This window comes from Ranitomeya variabilis, chromosome 3, assembly GCF_051348905.1.
Source record: "Ranitomeya variabilis isolate aRanVar5 chromosome 3, aRanVar5.hap1, whole genome shotgun sequence".
Classification (NCBI taxonomy): domain Eukaryota; kingdom Metazoa; phylum Chordata; class Amphibia; order Anura; family Dendrobatidae; genus Ranitomeya; species Ranitomeya variabilis.
In genome coordinates, this window is record NC_135234.1 from 78998742 (window position 1) to 79017060 (window position 18319).

General features: G+C 45.5%; 2 protein-coding genes across 3 annotated transcripts in view; one reads left to right on the top strand and one right to left on the bottom strand.

The window, feature by feature from the left end:
* Positions 1-18319, top strand: part of NCOR1 (nuclear receptor corepressor 1) — a 181055-nt gene that overhangs the window by 159622 nt on the left and 3114 nt on the right. The window contains exons 29-46 of the mRNA XM_077294240.1: positions 419-562; positions 1475-1558; positions 1691-1938; positions 2032-2371; positions 3079-3303; positions 3869-4078; positions 4174-4323; positions 4436-4621; positions 7442-7604; positions 7773-8248; positions 8415-8540; positions 8626-8759; positions 9202-9416; positions 10674-10808; positions 11715-11857; positions 15330-15383; positions 15636-15839; positions 16200-16382. Coding sequence (XP_077150355.1) covers positions 419-562; positions 1475-1558; positions 1691-1938; positions 2032-2371; positions 3079-3303; positions 3869-4078; positions 4174-4323; positions 4436-4621; positions 7442-7604; positions 7773-8248; positions 8415-8540; positions 8626-8759; positions 9202-9416; positions 10674-10808; positions 11715-11857; positions 15330-15383; positions 15636-15839; positions 16200-16382 — 3420 coding nt within the window. The remainder of the gene's footprint in view (positions 1-418; positions 563-1474; positions 1559-1690; positions 1939-2031; positions 2372-3078; positions 3304-3868; positions 4079-4173; positions 4324-4435; positions 4622-7441; positions 7605-7772; positions 8249-8414; positions 8541-8625; positions 8760-9201; positions 9417-10673; positions 10809-11714; positions 11858-15329; positions 15384-15635; positions 15840-16199; positions 16383-18319) is intronic.
* Positions 9486-18319, bottom strand: part of TTC19 (tetratricopeptide repeat domain 19) — a 60586-nt gene continuing 51752 nt past the window's right edge. For both annotated transcript variants that reach the window (XM_077294241.1, XM_077294242.1), the window contains exon 11: positions 9486-10397. The gene's annotated coding sequence lies outside the window, so the exon portion shown is untranslated. The remainder of the gene's footprint in view (positions 10398-18319) is intronic.

Below are 18319 nucleotides of genomic sequence, written 5' to 3' on the forward strand. Positions count from 1 at the left end.
ACACACACCGCTCACATTCGGCATGTGTTACTGGGAAGGACACCCCTCACTGGAGAGAAGTGCGAAACTAGGAGTATTGAGTCTCCATTACTCCTCACATTGTCTGCAGCGCTGACATAACGTAGACAGCGCTACAGCCAATCATAAAGCTCAGCCGTATACTAGGGCAGAGCAGCTGAGCTCATCTATTGGTCGCAGCGCTGATGATGTGAGCATTGGCAGAGAGGTGGACCCGGGGAGGGTGAGTAATACGCAGATTGTTCTGAAACCACAAATCGCTTTAATATTTAATTTGCTAGTATCAAAAAGGTATTTCTCTGATGTCTTTAAATTACCCTAAGGCAGTGACACAATCTATACATATGTATATAAGCTTGGATGACCAGAATAAAGCCTATGACCTACACCTTCATTTCAGCTGCCATTAAGAATCTACGAGATGGTACTCGGAGTCCCAGGAGTGCTCCAGAGGTGACGCTGAAGAGAACCTATGACGTTATGGAAGGAAATATAAAGCAGAACTTGGCAGTGAGAGAATCCGCTGTATCGGCACCGATGGAAGGTAACTGGCATTGTTATTACTATCCATAAAATGAAAGCAGATGACATGAAAGGGTTTGATAATTTTGTCATTTTGCGAAAAATGTTTAAAAATATTAAATTCTGATATTAAATATAACAATAAGCTTACAATACTTTCCTTTTTAAATCAAGAAACTGAAATGTCTGTATCCCTTTAATGTACTGCTCCAGTGATTTTTTTGTTTCTTTAATGTATTCTGTTACTAGTCCCCCAATATCTGTAATTCTGTTAGAATTACCTTACTCAGTTGCTTTGTATCTGGAGACTCATAGTATATGTCTCTTCAGTTCGGTCATGTGGTGTCATGGTGACCTTACTGAGCATTACCTCCTAGTGTTATGATCTCTATGGGGAGATGGCGACGTTACCATCTCCGGTACCAGAGCTTCCTGTAGGATGTCAGTGCATGCAATGTATCTACATTTATGTGGGGAGGAAGGGGGAAGGCAGAACATTTTATCACATATACTGATGATGATTCTACAGCTCCATATACTTAGGTTACTTAGAAGAATGTAGTGGGAAAGATAACCACAGAGTCCTCCATACAGGCAGAGATGATACTGGTCATGTGATGCATCATGGGATTTATAGCAGAACAAAGAGGGATAAATTGTATGATAAATTCTGGAAACTAAAGTTAGAGTGTGAAGTATTGGAACAAAGGATCCATACTGCAGGGAAGTAAGAGCACTATATAAAACAAGTGTGAAGTGTAACAGGTGGTGGTTGCAGGGATGAAAAACTTCACACTATGGCTTTATCTGAAAGAACCTTTTTCATCAAGACTGGTCTATGCAGATAGAAATGCCGTGTAACAAACCAGAATGTTTTTTTCATTACTATATACGCATGAGTTATAACCGGTTTCCTTTTCATTTTTGTTTTCAGGATTAATATGTCGTACTCTTCCTAAAGGCAGCTCCCATCCAGATCTCAAGGAGAGGCCAGTGATGTCTGGCTCCATCATGCAAGGTAGTTGTCAGATGAGACACTGTAGACGTGTGATTAGAGACCGTTTCATATGATTTCAAATATTGATCGCTCATATTCCGCATTTTAAGGCTTTGAATTTAGCAGCCAAATTTCTCGTAAATCGGCATTTAGGTACCCCAAGGGCAGCATCTGAGAACTTTGAAGAAGGGTTGAAGTATGCTAAGCAGATAAAACGTGAAAGCCCACCAATACGATCATTTGAAGGAGCCATCACCAAAGGCAAACCTTACGATGGTGTTACTACAATCAAAGAAATGGGACGCTCCATTCATGAAATTCCTAGACAGGACCTCCTGGGTCAAGAAAGTCGCAAAACCCCAGAGATTTCTCGGACGATTATAGAAGGTTCGATATCCCAGGTATGGTTCATGCTCAGTTTGCATTAGGCAGGCTGTTATGTGTTGGTCTTTGTTTATAATTATTATTATTTTTTAATGGTTTATTATGAACAGGGCACACCTATAAAACATGAAGGTGCGTCTAGTCAGTCCACCATTAAGCATAATGTCAAGTCCTTGATCATGGGTCCAAGTAGGCTTCCACGTGGGGTGCCACAGATGGAAATGATGCCAGAAAATTTAAAAGTGGTAGAACGCCCAAAATATGAAGACCCTAAAACATCCGATGCAATCCGGGCACGTTCTGGTACCTCAGTTCTCCGTTCAACTCTCCACGAAGCCACAAAGTCTCAGTTGAGCCCTGGCATATATGAGGATGCTAACGCTAGAAGGACCCCAGTGAACTATCCCAGCCCCATGTCCAGAAGTTCACCCATGGCACGTTCATCAGAAGGTAGGACTTCAGTATGACTTGAGAAATCTGTCAAAACCTGGTGTCAGTGACATTTCATTTAGTGGTGAATGAATGTATGGTCCAGTACTGTAGCGTAGGAATTTTCCTTCATGCAGAGACCGTTTTCATCCAAGCCCTGATGTTTCTAGTCATTTGCAGATTGATGGAAGTCCAACCTTAGGAACCTCCACTAATCATAAAGCCCCCAATACACATTAGATAAAAGTTGTCCGAACCTGCCAATTTGTGATCGGCTGACCCCAGTATGTATGGGAGCTTCCCAAATATTCCCCGCCAAATGATGGCAGGGAAGAGAAGGATCTGACCTGCTGAAGATCAACAGCCGATACTTTTGCTCAGCTTGTAGATGGCTGAACTGTGCATTCCTGTGTTTTGGGGAGTCAGGAAAGATGGCTGTCAGCCGGGCAATTGCAAGGACTGACTGATATTATTGTATATGGCCCGGTTAAGAATAAAAGCTCCTTCTGACCTTTTTCCTGCAGAACGCTTTCTTAACAAGACCACAACTGACTTTTGGTACAGACGATTGATATTATGGGAATGTAAATGGCATATTGATTTTTTTTTTAATTTTTTTTTACGGACTCAAAAAATATAAATGTGTTGGGATTTAGACATCATGAAAAAGTTGTAGGTGGCAAAAAAATGCAGGGCCAGGTTCCTTACTGTACTTCATGTGTTTTCAGGTGGACTGACTCCCGGGAAGTCTTCCAGTCATGAGAGAAAAAGCACATTAACCCCTACACAGAGAGAAAACATTGTTGTGAAGTCGCCAGTCCCGGGTGTAGATCCGTCTGCTGCTCACAGTCCCTTCGACCCTCACCTTCGCGGGCCTGCCCCTGGGGAAGTCTACAGAGCTCATCTGCCGCCTCACCTTGACCCTATCCAGTTCCACAGAGCTCTGGATCCTGGTATGTAATCAGCAGTACTGTCGATAAAACTATAATAATGGCATGGGAGTCAAATTAAAGGGGTTTTCCAATTCCGGAAACCCTGTCTTTTGGCAGCAGTATGTATGTTTGTTGTTTTAAAAAAAATAACAAAAAAACAAAGCTGTACCCACCATCCCCAGGCCCAACACTTAGATCCTACCGCTGCTGCCAGTGTCTGCAGCACTGACATTCCACCAACAGCGCTGCAGCCAGTCAGTGAGCTCAGTGGTGACGGCATGGGTGGCACAAAATCGCCGAGGCCACCAATTGGCTGCAGCGTTGTTGACATGATGTCACCACTGCAGACAGAAGCAGACACCGGGACCATTGGCGTAGACTTGTTGCTGGGCCTGGGGAGGGTGAGTAAAGCTCTGTTTGTTTTGTAAATAAACTGCAGTTGGTAGAAAGTTTTTCCAAAAATAAAAAAACTCCTTTTAATGAATTATTCTATTGTTAAAATGAAAGCTTACAATGTTTGTTCCGCTTTTCGAATAAAATAAAAAAGATATTTAACCCTGAACTTTTGCCATATTTCTCTGAACAGCTGCTGCAGCTTACTTGTTTCAAAGACAGCTGTCTCCCACTCCTGGCTATCCGAGTCAGTACCAGCTCTATGCAATGGAGAACACGCGGCAGACAATCCTCAATGACTACATCACTTCCCAGCAAATGCAAGTCAATTTAAGACCAGATGTTGCTCGGGGGCTTTCTCCACGAGACCAGGGGCTAGCTATTCCATATCCAGGAGCCCGAGGTAAGTCCACTTATGTCCTGGATCCTGTCCCTTCTGTCTACACTCACAACCCAATGAGTCTTGTTACTTACTGAGTACTCTTATACTTTCAACAGGAATTATTGATTTGACCAACATGCCACCCACTATCCTGGTCCCCCATCCTGGAGGAACTAGTACACCACCAATGGACAGAATTACTTATATACCAGGAACACAACTAGCTTTTCCTCCAAGACCGTACAATCCAGCTTCCATGTCTCCAGGTTTGTCATTTTTTATTTGCTAAATATACATTGCCCCTTTTTTGTCTTTGACTGTGATCTCTTCACTTCTACTCATTTTCTGGCATCTGACATTATTTGTTGTGTTTTCCAGGGCATCCTTCACCTCTAGCAGCTGCATCTTCTGCCAATGCTGAGCGTGAGAGGGAACGTGAAAGAGAGCGGGAGCGAGAAAAAGAGCAGCGAGAGAGGGAGCGAGAAAGGGAACGAGAGCGGGAAAGGGAGAGAGAGAGAATCGCCGCCGCAGCTTCCGCTCAAAGTGAACATTACCTGCGGCCTAGTAAGTCATACAGCCCACTACAGCTATATCTATATATATGTATATATATATATATATCTATATATATATATATATATATATATATATATATATATATATATATATATATATATACACACACAGTATTTTGCAGATTATAAGACGCACCCCAAGTTTTGAGGAGAAAAATAGGGAAAAAAAACACCTTTTTTTAAATTAAAATGATGGTGCTTCTTATAATCCATGTGTCTTATTGCTTAGCGGGGGTGGTGGCTGCGGTGAAGCGGGGTTCCAGGGTCGCTGAGGAAGGAGGAGGCAAGAGTGGAGCGTTGCCGCAGGCTGGGATGAGGGGGTGTTCGGATGTGCGGCACGCAGCTGTGGGTGTTCGGTGCTGTGGGGGCTCTGCCGTCATTTTGTGAAAGCCCAGAGCCCCCGCACTTATATGGTTTACTGTGCGGAGGCGTCACATGCGCAGATGGAGATTTCGGCACTAAGATCTCGGGAGATGAGATCTCAGAGCTGAAATCTCATCTCCCGAGATCTTGGTGCTGAGATCTCCATCTGCGCATGCGCCTCCCCTGGCCAGCAGCCATTTTCCCAGAGTCCAGTCCACTGCATAGGAAACCATGTAAGGCCATGTTCACACTTTGCGGTTTTTACCGCGGATCCGCGGCGATTTTGATGCTGCGGGTCCGCAGCAGTTTCCATAGCGTTTCCATTAACATGTAAACCCTATGGAAACCGCAAACCGCTGTGCACATGCTGCGGGAAAAACCGCGCAGAAACGCAGAGGTTTAAAACCCGCAGCATGTCACTTCTTTGTGCAGAATCGCTGCGATTCTGCACCCATAGAAATGCATTGAACCACTTACTTCCCGCATGGGGCTGTGCCCACTTTGCGGGAAGTAAGCGGATAATGCGCAGTTGCTACCCGGGGTGGAGGAGAGGAGACTCTCCTCCAGGCCCTGGGAAGCATGAATAGTGTAAAAAAAAAAAGAATTAAAATAAAAAATAATGATATACTCACCTCTCAGCGCTGCCCGCGGCCGTCCGGTCTTCGGTTTGCTGTGCGAGCAGGACCTGTGGTGACGTCGCAGTCACATGACCGTGATGACGCCGCGGTCACATGACCATGACGTCACGAAGGTCCTTCTCGGCACAGCAGCTTTGGAATCGGAGCGCCGCGTGCAGCGCCGAGGAGATCGGGACGTCAGAGGGTGAGTATAACCAATTTTTATCATTACTATTGATGCTGCATATTGCTACATATGCAGCATCAATAGTACAGGAGTAATCCCGCAGCGGAAACCGCGGAACAAACCGCGATAAATCTGCAGGGATAACCGCAGCGGTTTTGCCCTGCAGATTTATCAATTCCGCTGCGGGAGAACCCGCAGAGCAGGCCGCAAAGTGTGAACGTGGCCTAACTGCGGGGGCTCTGGGCTTTCACAAGATGACGGCAGAGCCCCCCCAGCACCGAACAACCACAGAACTGAACGCCCGCAGCGGTGCACATCCGCACAACCCCTCATCCCAGCCTGCAGCAACGCTCCACTCTTGCCTCCTCCAGCGACGACCCTGGGACGCTGCTACATGGCAGCCGGTAAGGTATATCCGCATCATAAGACGCACCCCCATTTTCCCCCAAATTTGGGAGGGGGGGGGGAGTGCATTTTATAATCTGAAAAATGTGGTATATATATTTATTGCTGGGAGTTGTACAAGTAGTTTGTTGATATCATAGAGTCAGAAGAAAGTTACTAAATCACAGGTCCTGCCTGGGTGCCAAGGCCAGTGGGTGGGGGAGTTATTGTCTTCTGTGAAGAGACACAATCCCAATAATTTGTAAGGAAAAGGAGAATAGTCTTCTTTAACCTCTATATCTAATCTCAACATTGAAGTTGAAACACCAAGGAGGACAAGTCAGAAGGTGCTGCAAATCGAGAAAGTAGCAGGTGACTCCAACATCTGCAAATGATCACATTTTCAAGCACCCCAAGTCCAGTGTGTAGCAGGTGAGGAGCATAAAAGCCAGATTTAAAAAAAAAAATTTCAGCCATATGAAACCTCAAAAATTGGATCAAATCTTGTAGGATGATTGGGCAATGCCTCCTGTTCATTGACATGCCAGTTATAGCAAACTGAAATGGACAGAATACTTAAACGGAAAAAACCTCCTTATCACTCCAGTAGGTCCCTACGTGCGTAGGCCGAGATGTCCGCACTGTTCAACATTGCTTATTCCAGTGGTTGGGGAACAGCAATAAACTGGAATGACAGAAAGCGTTACAGAGGCAAACGTCTGCATGGCTGAATCGTCCGATTAGAAGGATGGAGAGTAGTAATCCATTCTGTACTGCAAGTGAAATTGGATGTCACATACGATGCCCCAGGTGTTGTATGTCAACACCACAACTCCAGGCCATATGCTCTTGCTACTGTGAGTAGCCTGTGTGGCTAAAAAGTGCTACCATGTCCTACAGCATGTCTGGACTAGTCTCCTGACGCACATACCTGGGACAGTATTGGTCGGCAATTGCTAAGTGCGCTGCCAGCAGCAGATCTTGATGATTTGACTAAGTGCATTCAGGGTGACAGAACATTTCTCAGACAACCATTAATAATCTCATTGAGCCAAAGCGTGTAAATGCTGGGATTTCTGCACATGGCACTCATACTGGACAAATAAAACACTGAATAAATCAAGATATTTTGATTCCTGTGATTTCCGGAATTGGACGATTTCTCCTTTTTGGTGTAGCAATTTCAATGTTGAGGAGTGTATATAACCGATTAATAATCAGTGTATGTCGTTAACGAAGTACCATAATATCTTTGCAGTCACTGAGCAGCCTGGTAGGCCGGGTAGTCATGGGTATGTTCGTTCACCATCGCCATCAGTCCGTTCCCAGGAGAGCTTGATACAACAAAGACCAAGTATTTTACATGGAGCTAATGGGAAAAGTGTCATTACACCTTTAGACCCTGCTCAGCTGAGAATAATGTAAGTATTTCTCTGATCACAGCTTTAAAAAAAAACAAAAAACTTTTCACTACTATGATTTCTGTAAAAAGGATGCCCCATTACAGATCCTTGGAGGTGTTCAAGACGTTTTTATTTTTTGCCCAGGGTTCAGATTAAACCTAACCTGTAACCTCTGTCCTCCTCTAGGCCGCTGAATCCTGGAGGGCCCTCTATCACCCAGGGAATTCCAGCTACCCGGTACAGCACCGCTGCTGATGCACTGGCCGCCCTGGTAGATGCAGCGGCCTCCGCACCTCAGATGGAAGTCAACAAGCCAAAGGACAGCAAGCACGAATCCTCCCGATCCGAGGAAAATATAGCTAGACGGGTGGCAATGGAACAACAGCAGATGGAGTCCGAGCGTAGACTGGTACAGAGCCCGTACACGTCATCGAGTTTCTCTAGTAGTAAATCCCAGAGCCAGCAAGCACAAGCGGTATATTCAGAAGCAGGAAAAGATAGAGCCGCAGACACCAAAAGGAAACATATGGAGGAGCTCCGAACGAGAGGAAAGACCACGATCACAGCAGCCAATTTTATTGATGTCATCATAACCCAACAGATTGCCTCTGATAAGGATGGCCGTGAGCGAGGCTCGCAGAGCTCCGACTCCTCCAGCAGCAGTAAGTGCAGATTTTGTCCTGTGGTTTTTATTCATTTATGTAAGTAATTCTCTGTTTAGGAGTAAGTCAATAGATTGCGCCATACTGCGTTTTGTGAGTAAAGTCCTACCTGCCTCCATCAACCATAGAGCGAGTGACTGGGAATTCTGTTTCTGTGACTTTTTAGTGTCTTCCCATCGCTATGAGCCTCCCCGGGACACAATTGAAGTTATCAGCCCAGCGAATTCCCCAGTACAGGTGCAGGAAAAAGAATCGTACCCCCAGGAAGTCCCTAAAGCAAACCAAGCAGAAGGTAAGTGTCCAGCGCTGCCACACGTGGATCGTTATAAGAATGCACAAACTTCACAATTTTACAACGTGCTTTCTGCATCATTCAGTTGAAAGCAGCCGACAGTATGAAACACAAGCAAATCGCTACCGGCAGCAGCAGGAGTCTCCATCCCCCCAACAGCCAGCACCCACGCATGTGCCGCAGACCCATAGACTGATCACCCTAGCTGATCACATATGTGTAAGTTTTGTGACTTAAGAGTTGTAGTGAATCGATCCGCACGTCCCACAGTCCATCGGCCACAACAATGATCTGCTGGACGGGAGACGGGGACCTGCCTCTTACCGGATGACATCTGCAGCTCTCCGTAACAATGATGGTGGACCAAAAGAAGATGCCGTCAGAGTTGGTTGAGTCCCGTCCAGCGACGTGTTCATGGACTGAGACGTGCGATCAATTTGCATCAACTAAATTTAAATTCTATCTTTCTCTTTTTTAGTTTTTTGGCGGATGAGAAATATCATTGTTTATGTAGAAATAGCTAATATTAATAAGATCAGGATATATACACTTCGCTCGGGTTGGAAGAATGTATCTAATCTATCTTGATCTTATATCTCTCCGAACACTCTAGTGTTTATATAATTTACATGTTTCTAACATGTTTGCTGTTTTATTTTAGCACATTATAACCCAAGACTTTGCCAGAAACCAGTCTACCAGCCAGGCTTCTCAGCAGCCCCCGACATCTACATTCCAGAGCACTGCCCCGTCATCGGCACCCATCCGATCCAAGACAAGCCGGTTCAGTCCTGAATCGCAGGCACCGCCAGTGCATCACCAGAGGCCTTCTTCTAGGGTATCGCCGGAAAACATGCCTGAAAAGCCCAGGGGAAGGTAAAGAGATGCATGGCTATTTTTTATTATTATTATTATTATTATTATTATTTATTTATTTATATAGCACCATTGATTCCATGGTGCTGTACATGAGAAGGGGTAACATACAAGTTACAGATATCACTTACAGTAAACAAACTAACAATGACAGACTAATACAGAGGGGCGAGGACCCTGCCCTTGCAGGCTTACATTCAGCAGGATTAAGGGGAAGGAGACAGTAGGTTGGGGGTTTCAGGAGCTCCGGTGTTGGTGAGGCGGTAGCTTCGGTGGTGATGAGGAGGCAGCGGGGTCAGTGCAGGCTGTAGGCTTTCCTGAAGAGATGAGTTTTCAGGTTCCGTCTGAAGGATCCGAATGTGGTTGATAGTCGGACGTGTTGGGGCAGAGAGTTCCAGAGGAAGGATGGGGGATATTCGGGAGAAGTCTTGGAGGCGATTGGATGAGGAGCGAATAAGTGTGGAGGAGAGAAGGAGGTCTTGGGAGGACCGGAGATTACGTGAGGGAAGATATCGGGAGATTAGTTCAGAGATATATGGAGGAGACAAGTTATGGATGGCTTTGTAGGTCAGTATTAGTAATTTGAACTGGATACGCTGAGGGAATGGGAGCCAGTGAAGATATTTTCAGAGGGGGGAAGCGGAGGAGTAGCGAGGAGAGAGATGGATTATTTGGGCAGCAGAGTTAAGGATGGACTGGAGAGGTGCAAGGGTGTTAGCAGGGAGGCCGCAGAAAAGGATGTTGCAGTAGTCAAGGCGGGAGATGATGAGGGCATGCACAAGCATTTTAGTAGATTGACGGTTGAGGAAAGGACGGATTCTGGAGATATTTTTGAGCTGGAGGCGACAGGAGGTGGAAAGAGCTTGGATGTGCGGTTTGAAGGACAGGGCAGAGTCGAAGGTTGCTCCGAGGCAGCGGACTTCCGGTACGGGGGAAAGCATGATGTCATTGATTGCGATAGATAGGTCAGGTAAGGGAGATCTGTGGGATGGAGGAAAGATGATGAGTTCAGATTTGTCCACATTGAGTTTGAGGAAGCGAGAGGAGAAGGAGGAGGATATGGCTGATAGGCACTTTATATGTTGGAAGTTTAGAAGAACTTGTATGTGACCAAGGATCTACAAGCTTTTATATACCTCTCTCAATGTCGTACAAACATAAAAAGCTTAGTGATATAATCAGCAATGGTAGTGTGAGACAGAGCTGGTTAATGTAGAAGATATGATGCCTCATAGTCCAGTGCTTTCTCTACGACAGACCTGGAAAGTCACCGGACAGAGGGCACATGAATGAGCCATATGAGCCGATCTCGCCTCCACAAGCCTCCATCATGCATGCCAAACAGGACAACATGATGCTGCTGCCGCAGAGACCAGAGCCTGCTGAACAAAGGTATGATCGATAAGTGAAGACCGAACATGCTTGTGTGCTAACCGAGTGTCTAGTCCCTGAGGCTTTGTGTCTCGCGGCTGTTAGACAGCCGTAATACATGCAGGGATTGTCTAACAGCCGCAACACATGCAGGGATTGTCTAACAGCCGCAACACATGCAGGGATTGTCTAACAGCCGTGAGACATGCAGGGATTGTCTAACAGCCGCAACACATGCAGGGATTGTCTAACAGCCGCGAGACACGCAGCCGCGTAGACTCAAACATGAGCACGCTCAGATAACCTTATCCAAGCACTTTCGCTCATCACTAATGATTACGTGTAATAAGGCAACGTTTGGTCACTTTTTCTCTTTAAAGGGAACTTGTCATGAGCAAAAAAAACCAAACAACTGATTACCTGCAGATATAGGGTTAATATGCAAATAAATTGCTGCTCTGATGCCGTACTGAAAGCGCGGGTCCCAGTATGATGTAAGTTAATTTTCCTCCTAGTAAGTGCGCTTTGAGTTAGGTAGCCGGGCATCATTGCAATGATATAAACTTGCCTATTAACCATATAGATGCAGGCAAAGAGCCTTTTTGCACATGACAGGTTCCCTTTAAGTACTTTCCAAATTTCTTTGCATTCTTTCCTAAGTAAGCGCTTTCTCACATGAATCCTACATGTCCGGCTGTGTAGAAAGAAATGTGGGATGTTTATTATATTGGAACCACTTGTTTCTTGCTATTGGCTGCATTTCTGCTTTAGAGCATATTGAGATCCAGCAATTACTAATATATATAATATTGACTTTATATTGATATATAGATCAGTAGATATGATTCTTGGTTATGTTGTGTACATACGCAGCTTATTCTCAAGTTATTTCATTCCTTATGTTATGCCTGCTAATGATTTTCTCAGGAATGACTCCCGTTCACCAGGAAATATGAATTATCTTCCCTCCTTCTTCACCAAGTTGGAAAATACCTCCCCTATGGTGATGTTCAAGAAACAAGAGATTTTTCGTAAGTTAAACTCTTCTGGTGGCGGTGACTCTGACATGGGTAAGTGGGACACAACTGCTCTCTTCTTTCTTTGGCTTTTTCTAACTTTAATTGGGGTGACAACAATGAAACCTACTATATCCCAGAGTTAATGCAAACAATGATAATTACTTTATTATTCCCTCTGTATTCTGAGCAATCTTCATTTTTCTATAAAAAAAAAATCCTGTTTGACACTATGTTAATGCCTCTTAGGCTTGGTTCCCACTATGAGTTTTTGACGCTGAGTATTTTTTAAATAATACAAGGAACGTATCTTACCTAATGGGTGCAGAACCGCTGCAGAAAATGTGCAAAAACTCACCGAAAAGCTCATTGTGGGAACATAGCTGTGTGCAAAATTGCATATATCCTACATAGATCTTGGCTTCCATCCAGTAGCACAAGCTAAATTTAAAGGGAACCTGTCAGCAGGTTTGGCCAATATGAGTTATGGCCACCGCCTTTCAGGGCTTATCTACAGTATTCTATAATGCTGTATGCAAGTCCCCGATCCGACCTGCAAGAGAAGAAAAATAAGTTTTATTATACTCACCTGGGGGTGGTCCGGTCCAATGGATGTCGCAGGTCCTGGTCCGGCACCTCCCATCTTCTTGTGATGCCGTCCTCTCGTTTGCTTCATGTGGATGATCCGTCCCTGCGTCATCCACATGGGCTCTCCGGCATCGCGCTCCTGCCTCGCTGCCCTGACGAGGGCAGAGCAAAGTACTGCAGTGCGCAGGCATCGGGAAAGGTCAGAGAGGCCCAGTGCCTGCGCACTGCAGTACTTTGCTCTGCTCTCAACAGGACAAAGAAGTACGCCTGCGCCAGAACGCGATGCCGGGGAGCCTGTGAAGCAAGCAGGGGGGCAGTATCGCAAGATGGGAGGCGCCGGACCAAGACCAGGAACACCCATCAGTCCGGACCACCCCCAGGTGAGTATAATAAAAGTTATTACTCTGTCGCCTCATTGGGGGACACAGGACCATGGGCTTTGCATACGCTGGACCTTGTCAGGGCTTTGCGTATATACGTGTCTAGGACTGCGTCCTTCCGGAGGTCTGATTCCCTTTTCCTCCTTCCGGAAGGCGGCCACAAGGGTATGCCAGCTTCCAAAGCTACTCTTGCCAGGTGGATCAAATCCACCATACAAGAGGCATACCGCCTTAAGAATTCTCCTCTTCCAGCCGGTATTACGGCACACTCTACACGGGCGGTAGGGGCCTACTGAGCCATTCGGTACCAGGCTTCGGCACAACAAGTGTGTAAGGCGGCCACTTGGACTAGCTTACACACGTTTACTAAACACTACAGGGTTCATACCCAGTCCTCAGCGGACGCGAGTCTGGGTAGACGTGTCCTGCAGGCGGCGGTGCCCTAAGTGTACGGGCCTGTCTGCACAATATTCGTCCATTGCTTCCCACCCAGGGACTGCTTTAGGACGTCCCATGGTCCTGTGTCCCCCAATGAGGCGACAGAGTAAAGGAGATTTTTGTGTACTCACCGTAAAATCTCTTTCTCTTAGCCTCTAATTGGGGGACACAGCTCCCACCCTGTTGCCCTTTCCGGGCTGTTGTAACTGTTGAGTTCTCATATTGTTTCTTGAGCACGCAAAGCCCTGACAAGGTCCAGCGTATGCAAAGCCCATGGTCCTGTGTCCCCCAATTAGAGGCTAAGAGAAAGAGATTTTACGGTGAGTACACAAAAATCTCCTTTTTTCTTCTCTTGCAGGTCGGATCGTGGGCTTATATATAGCATTATAGAACGTTGTATATAAGCCCTAAAAGGTGGTGGCTGTAACTTGTATCGGCCAAACCTGGTGACAGGTTCCCTTTAATTGGTTTCAATTTAAGGAAATGGTAACTAATATTAATGAAGGCAAACCCAAAATTGCAGTGCAAAAATGGTCCTCTTAAGATGCCAGGAGATTGAAAATTGGTCATAAGAAACCCTGGTCTGATTAGTGCTGGTCTTAGACCAGGTTCAGACAGCCAAACTAAAACTCAGGCGTGTCGTATCCATAAAATGTGGGCATGATTGGTGCCGTGTGCTTTTACACACAGCAGACAAGTTCAGGCGCTGCCTATTGTCTACATACACTGGTTTGGTCCATAAATTGGACTGGATTGCATGCTGTACATTCTTTTTGTTTTTCACGCAGACCACTAGTCTGTGTAGAAAATCAGCCATATGCACTGGCAATTATGGGTCCATGCACTGTCCTTGGCTCACACGTAGTATAATATGTTCGACTTGAGGCTTTGAGGGAAGGGTGCCTGAGAAATTATAGGTATAAATAAATGGGGGGAGGCTAGGAGGACCACACAAGGTATTTCCTAAAATGTAAATCTGTCACTTCACATATAGCAGATGGGCTCTACAATGGTGATTCTATGTGGGGTTGTACTGGCTCTTCTTAAGAGACCAAATAACTAGTTGTAAGGCAATTTTCCATGAAATAATGCAAAATGTTTTTTGTTCTGCACTAGAGCTGTGTCGCAAGTACCACCTAGAAGAGGTGGCTACACCATGTCAATGTCTGACCCTTTAACGAGCACTGCATCATGACCGAGGATAATTGCCAAGACACAAGCTCATCTGCTTACGGATGTTTTGGGCAGTGTGCCCCTCATCTGTGCCAAGCCTGGCTGAATTTGGGTTGTCCAGATTTGACACGAAAGTCTGGTGTAATCCGACTAGAATCTTCACTGCGTGCATTCCGGAAGCGGGCGGTTATGTGACCGCAGGAATGTGCTATAGATACTCCCGGCCACATTCAGACTAGACGTGCGTGGCCTTGCTCAACACAAGTAGTCCTTATCATATCGCATATGTGCGGTCACGGGACCACCCGATCTCGCCACCGACACTGGGAAGTCCTGACAGTGCATGCGGACTTTCATTTCAAACCTGGACAGCCCTCTTTAAGGCAACTTGTGGGAATTACTCTTAGGCCGGGGTCACACTTGCGAGTGCAATGTGAGAAACTCGCCTCAGTACCCGGCGTCGGAGTGTGTGGCTGCATGTATTTCTATGTAGCTGAACGCTCCGGTCCCGAGAGCCGGTAGCAGTGCTGGGTATTGAGGCGAGTTTCTCGCATTGCACACTGTGTTCCGGCCTAAGAGCCTTACCATAACACACTCCATTATTATGGGCACATTATAGGGCTAATACTTTATAGGCAGAGATATGAATGTTTCCCCGTAGTAGTGATCACTTACATTATTGGGGCCAGTTTCCTATTCCTCACATAATGAATGGATTGGTAGCCGGAGACTTGGGTTTACTGGGGTGATTGTAATCCATTTGTGCACAAAATTCTTCAGCAGTCATTGATGGGGCTTAGAATAAAAATCTTTTCTGACTGCATTCAAGTATTACTTATTTGTATACAGGATATTTTCTTATTGTTCTTGTATTTTACTCTGTATTTTTGTGCGTCATTCAATAATTGATAACTGTGACTAATAAAAGCTGGAATTATCTATTACAGCTGCTGCTCAACCAGGAACCGAGATCTTTAACTTGCCGGCAGTCACTAGCTCGGGTAAGAGCATAGATCTAGTAAAGGGGTTACCAGATGTACAGTTAGCTTGGTCATTAACATTGTTATACTTGTTTTTTATCTTAGGATAGGCCATCAATATTATATAAGTTGGGGTCCCAGCCGACCACCAAAGCACCTTTATATTGCCGATCTGCTAGAGTAGCAAGAGTCGGACCACCATCCATCTAATGCTGATGGCTTATCCGAAGAATCATTGCAATAATAACAGCACCGCTGTTCCCTTTTCCACAGGAGCCATCAGTTCTCGAGGTCATTCCTTTGCTGATCCCGCCAGTAATCTTGGTCTCGAGGACATTATCCGTAAAGCTTTAATGGGCAGTTTTGATGAGAAGTCTGATGACCACAGTGTCCTAATGAGTGTAGCACAAGGCAACTCTTCAGCTTCTTCAAACAGTGATTCCCGCAGAGAAGAAGCAAATCCATCACCCAATTCAGGTTGGTATTAGAAATCAGCAGAGGATGTTATGTCCCTGTGATGGCTTAGTGGCTAAGGTAGTAGTATCAGATACCGGTGCACATCACCTACCTGTAGTATGTCTCCATTAATCCTATAAATGTGTAGTAGTATGAAATGAAACATTGCCATTGGAACGTCACACATCCAGTACTTTTATACCTTGGACCAAGGTGCTGCCCTTGCTGTTCCCCCCGCAGGTAAAATATGGAGGTCATCATTCCATTCACTTTGTGAAAGGGCCCACAATTCTGTGATCTGCAGGACTGACCTGCACCAGTATCGCACTCTTCCATCAGCCCTTTCAGACTACCTTTTATAAAAAGTTCTCCATGTTACAGGCGGAGGAACCATCAAGCAAAAACTGATAAGCAAATCTGGCAGCCGCAAAATGAAGTCCCCCATGCCTGGCAGCCAGGCATACTTGGGGGCTGAACGGCCCTCTTCTGTCTCCTCCGTTCACTCAGAAGGAGACTACAGACAGGCCCCTGCATGGGCCTGGGAAGACCGACCTTCTTCCACAGGTGAGAGCAAGCACATTTGCTTTACAAGCCCATTACATAGTGTGTAGTTACATTTTGGGAAAACTTGGGCAGACATACTGTATTTTTTACTGTTCATGAAAATAATTTCCATAACTCAAAATTAGAGTGATAAGCTCATAATAAACCAACGGCAATTACATAAATGATGTCATTTCCTTGTATTTTATAACCTTCAGGCTATGCTCCCATGATCCAGAATGAACTGCGCTTTAGATATTTATTTTAGTATATTTTCACTGCGTCCAATACGCTGCCGTCTATAGAACGCAGGTAAATCCACATGTGGTCACTGAACCGTGCGGATTCACCGCGTTCAATGCTTTCTATTGCTTACATTTCTCTAGCGGAGACTAGCATCCCTGCAAGAGAAATTGACGTGCTGCGGTCCTGAAAGACGCGCCGGGTGATCCGCAGGTGCACGTAGTCGCATAGTGGATGTGCTGTAACATCTGGCCGCTGCGGTTTTGATGCTGCATAAATACACAGCGTCCAAACCGCAGCAATTCCTCAATGTGGGAACGTACCCTCAGGCTATAAATGATATTTCTGATGTGACCTGCCCTTTATACCTCTCAAAAGTCATATCCTTATTTGTGGTCTCTGCAGAAGGTGTATTCAGGTGTTATACCCTGCTGCTAATTTTACTGCTGAAATTTGCAGTTTTGTTTGTTAAATGCTAATGGAAAATGGATGAAAAGACAGGAACAAAAATCCTAAATCATTCTGTGAAATACAAGTCAATTGTTTGCTCTTATGAGTGAAACCTATAGTCTGACCTGTTGATCCAGAAGAAGCCAAAAGCTCCATGAGACCAATTCTGGTAGCTCCATATTAGGGGAAAAATTCCTTTTCGACTCTGCAATCAAGACTACCTCCCTGGATCAGGGTCCATCAAAGAATGCGGTGCCCATAACCTGTAACATTATATTTATCCAGAAAGGCGTCCAGATCTTCCATAGTCTCACTGCTCCTACCGTAAAGAATCTGATTATTCCTTTAGATGTAGAGGAGGCCCTCTTGTCCTCATGGCAGGCTTATGTTTAAAGAGGTCATTAGAAAGACCTCGGTACTGTCCCCTCATATATCTGTATGCTGTAATAAGATCACGCCCCGAAGGCTTCATTTTTCCAAACCCCAAATTTGCTAACCTGTCTTGGTTCTGCAGTCTCCACATTCGCTCTTCTGTGTACACAGCGAAGTTCAGCAACATCCTTGTTCTACACAATTCCCATGGTGCTGGGCAAGGGAGGAAGCTAGGCTTACTTTCCATGGGCCTGAGAGATTGTACGGCTCTGTGCGCTGATGTGTATTAGTCTTTCACCTGTGAAAATCTCAAGGTGCCCCGCCATGGCAGTACTGCTGTAATCCACCATGTGAGACGGAGTCTGCTGGCAAAACTGTATTCATCCCATGGGTTTTTCTATACGGAGCCACAGGATAGGATACCATCTAATTTTTACATAGATTGCAATTCTGTAACAATAAGAGGCATCGGTTTTAAGACGCACCCCAAATTTGGGGTAGTAATATAGGCAAAAAAATGTTTTCATAAAATGGTGGTGCGTGTTATAATCTGCTTTTACGGTAGCTCACCTGGGGGGTGGCGGTGATGGAGCAGAGAAGCTGCAGGCCCCAGGCTGGTAGGACGGGGTGTTCGACATTTTGTGAAAGCCCTGAGCCCTGCACCTTCCACACCTTTTAATGCGGTGGACTCTAGGGAAAATGGAGGCTGGAAGTGGGGCAATTGAGATCTTGGGATCTGAGATCTCAATCTGCGCATGCTCCGCCTCCAGCGGCCATTTTCCCAGCGTCCACTACATTGAAGAGTAAGAAAAGTGTAGGATTCCTGGCTTTCACAAAATGTCGGCAGAGCCCCGCACCACCTCACATCGGCCTCCACCAGAAGCTTTTTGCAT